The sequence below is a fragment of the Chiloscyllium plagiosum genome, chromosome 32 (assembly GCF_004010195.1).
Source record: "Chiloscyllium plagiosum isolate BGI_BamShark_2017 chromosome 32, ASM401019v2, whole genome shotgun sequence".
Lineage (NCBI taxonomy): Eukaryota > Metazoa > Chordata > Chondrichthyes > Orectolobiformes > Hemiscylliidae > Chiloscyllium > Chiloscyllium plagiosum.
In genome coordinates this window covers 40988271-40991715 of record NC_057741.1, presented here as the reverse complement: position 1 = coordinate 40991715, position 3445 = coordinate 40988271, and the positions used below count along the sequence as shown (strand labels likewise).

Sequence of the window (3445 nt, the reverse complement as noted above, 5' to 3'; positions counted from 1 at the left end):
AGCTCGTGTGCTCGTTGTTGTGGTTCTGTTCGCTGAGCTGGAAGTTTTTGTTGCAAACGTTTCGTCCCCTGGCTAGGTGACATCATCAGTGCTTGGGAGCCTCCTGCGAAGCGGCAGGGACAGACCACTATAAACACCGGAGGAAACATCAAAGAAGCGCTTCGCAGGAGGCTCCCAAGCACTGATGATGTCGCCTAGCCAGGGAACGAAACGTTTGCAACAAAAACTTCCAGCTCGGCGAACAGAACCACAACAACTTCACTTTACTATTTCTGAATACAGTATCTCCTTCCAGCCTCAATTTTAACAGCAGATGGAGCTTAATTTAGATAAATGTGAGATGTTGCATTTTGATAAGGCAAATCAGGCAAAACTTATACACTAATGGCAAGGTTCTGGGGAGTGTTGCCAAACAAAGACACCTTGGAGTGCAGGTTCATAGTTCCTTAAAAGTGGAATCGCAGGTAGATAGGGATAGTGAAGAAGGTGTTTAGCATGTTTGCATTTATTAGTCACTGCACTGAGTACAGAAGAACCTCGAATATCCGAACGGAATGAGTGGGCACTATTTTGTTCGTCTAATTGATTATTTGGTCAATTGATTCAAAGCCTTTCCTCTGGGGCTCGGAGTTTTCTGTTAAGTCTGCTCCCCGTTCAGGAGACGAGGCAGCAGCACACTGCACTGCCTCGTCCAACTCCAGGGAAAGTGTGTGGGGAAAGACAGAGGGCAGGAGGTTAGTCATTCAGAGACGATGCCTGGGCTCCCATCAGTCCAGGACTGTTCTTGGCAGCATTTCAGTAAGCTGAGTTCACTTTTAATCACTGTAAACAAAAGATGCGATCACTGTTGGAAACACGTCTTTGATGTAATGTTTCTATGATGATCTTGAAATCTCCTTCGTATAATCCGATATTCGGTTCCTCTGTATAGGTGTTGGAATGTCATGTTGGGGCTGTACACTCATTGGTAAGGCCACTTTTGGAATACTGCGTGTGATTCTGGTCTCCCTGCTATAGGCAAGATGTTGTTAAACCTGAAATGGTTCAGAAAAGATTTACAAGGATATTGCCAGGGTTGGAGGGTTTGAGCTATAGAGAGAAACTGAATAGATTTGGGGCTATTTTCCCTGGAGCGGAGGCTGAGGGATGATCTTATAGCGGTCTATAAAATCATGAGGGACATGGATAGAGTGAATAGTTGCCAGAAGAAATGGTGGAGCCTGGTACAACTACAACATTTAAAAGGCATCTGGATGGGGACATGAATAGGAAGGGTTTCGAGGGATATGGACAAAATGCTGGCAAATGGGACTAGATTAGTTCAGGTATCTGACCGGCATGGACGAGTTGAACTCAAGAGTCTGTCTCCATGCTGTACATCTCAATGACGTTATCTGTGGTTCCCCAAATTAAAAGAATCAATTCTCACAATCAGACCATTGCTCGGTTACAATTTCTTGCCCTTTATGTTTAAAGCTGAATATAATATTCTGCTTTTTAAAAATAATTATTTGACTGATTAAGTCTGTTTCACCCAATTTCTTCTCATTCTTTAGCTAGTTCTTCACAACGATTCAAAGGTTGAAGCCCGTATCTGGTAATCAGTTTCACTTCACAGATTACTGGTATGGAAAGAAAATGGAAACATTGCGCTGTTACAGTACGAGCTGCTCCTCTGACCTTGGGACAGATATAGTTCTTGGACAAATTAGAGGCAGCTTGGGTGACACGGTGGCTCAGTGGTTAGCACTGCTGCCTCACAGCACCAGAGACCCAGGTTCATTTCCCTCCTTGGGCGACTGTGTATGGAGTTGGCACATTCTCCACGTGTCTGCGTGGGTTTTCTCCGGGTGCTCTGGTTTCCTCCCACAGTCCAAAGATGTGCAGGTCAGGGTGAATTGGCCATGCTAAGTTGCCCATTGTGTGAGGTGTATTGGTCAGGGGTAAATGTAGGGAAATGGGTCTGGGTGGGTTACTCTTTGGAGGGTCGGTGTGGACTTGTTGGGCCAAAGGGCCTGTTTCCATACTGTAGGGAATCTAATCTAAGCTTCACCATAAAATCCCACCACCTTGACAGAAAACCAAACCTTTATAAATTCTACAACAGAACTTGTGTGTCCATACTGATGCACAGCCAAAGATCTCAATGGTATAAATTGTAAAAGTAAACATAACCATAAAACCAAAACACTTTGAAGAATAGTTACTTATCCTAATAAAAGTGTCATGAGGAATAAAGGCCCCAATTGTCCCTTTCGCTCTAGATTATATACCCAATGTTAACATGAGCTTTAACAAATCTGCAGTGCAGCCACCAGAGGTCCCCACCTACTGTCCCAGCTGACCCTGATTTCTCCATCTACAAACCTGCATTATTTGGCAAATGGAGGAGTTCTAGTAGAGTCTTGTTCTTTTTGCTTAGGAGGACATTGAGCACCTTCACATCTCCCTGCTGTGCTGCCAGGTGTAGAACAGAGTTCCCATGGCAATCCAGGAGACCCATGTCAGCTCCAGCTTGAAGCAATAACTCCACCACCTTGGCCTGTCTTGTAACAACTGCCAGGTGCAATGGTGTCTAGAAGTAAACAAACCATCGATCAATATTACAGAGAATAAAGAATTCAGTCTCTTTGGACTGGAGCAGGAATGCAAATGGTACACCCCACTAGTCAACGTATAATTGCTTAAATAAGGCATCTGAGTAGAAGTGAACTTGATGGAAATCCATGGAAATGCTCTATTGGGTGGAGTCATACCTAACACACAGGAAGATAGTTGTTGCAGGTCAGTCATCTCCACAGGAGTTCCTCTGGGTGGTGTCCTTGGCCCAACCATATTGAGCTCCTCCATCACAAACCTCCTTCCATCACGTCAGAAGAGTGGATGTTCACTGTTTGTTGTGAAATTCTCAATATCCATCCCAATTTTGCAGATATTTAAGTAGTCCTTGTCCCCACACAGCCAGACCCTAAACAACTTCTAGGCTTGAGTTGATATGGAAAAGTAACATCCAAGTCACATTTGTCTGGCAATGATCACCCTTTGACATTCAAAGGCACAATCATCATTAGGTGTCATGGCATTTTCCCCACTTGCCTGGATGAGTGCAGTTCCAACAACACTCAAGAATCTTTAAAAATCACACAACACCAGGTTATAGTCCAACAGGTTTAATTGGAAGCACACTCCTTCATCAGGTGATTGTGGAGGGCTCGATCGTAACACAGAATTTATAGCAAAAATTTGCAGTGTGATGTAACTGAAATTATACATTGAAGAATTGATTGTCTGTTAAGCCTTTCATCCGTTAGAATACAGTGATAGTTTCACTTCTTTCATAACAGATGAAAGGCTTAACAGACAATCAATTCTTAAATGAATAATTTCAGTTACATCACACTGCAAACGTTTGCTATAAATTCTGTGTTACGATCGAGCCCACCAC

General features: G+C 43.5%; 2 protein-coding genes across 6 annotated transcripts in view; one reads left to right on the top strand and one right to left on the bottom strand.

Annotated features, from left to right (window-relative positions):
- LOC122539548 (nuclear factor NF-kappa-B p105 subunit-like) overlaps positions 1-3445 on the bottom strand; it is a 96626-nt gene that overhangs the window by 12258 nt on the left and 80923 nt on the right. For all 5 annotated transcript variants that reach the window (XM_043674520.1, XM_043674523.1, XM_043674521.1 and 2 more), the window contains one exon: positions 2368-2575. In XM_043674520.1, coding sequence (XP_043530455.1) covers positions 2368-2575 — 208 coding nt within the window. The remainder of the gene's footprint in view (positions 1-2367; positions 2576-3445) is intronic.
- Positions 1-3445, top strand: part of manba (mannosidase, beta A, lysosomal) — a 228725-nt gene that overhangs the window by 170865 nt on the left and 54415 nt on the right. The gene's annotated exons all lie outside the window — the stretch shown is intronic.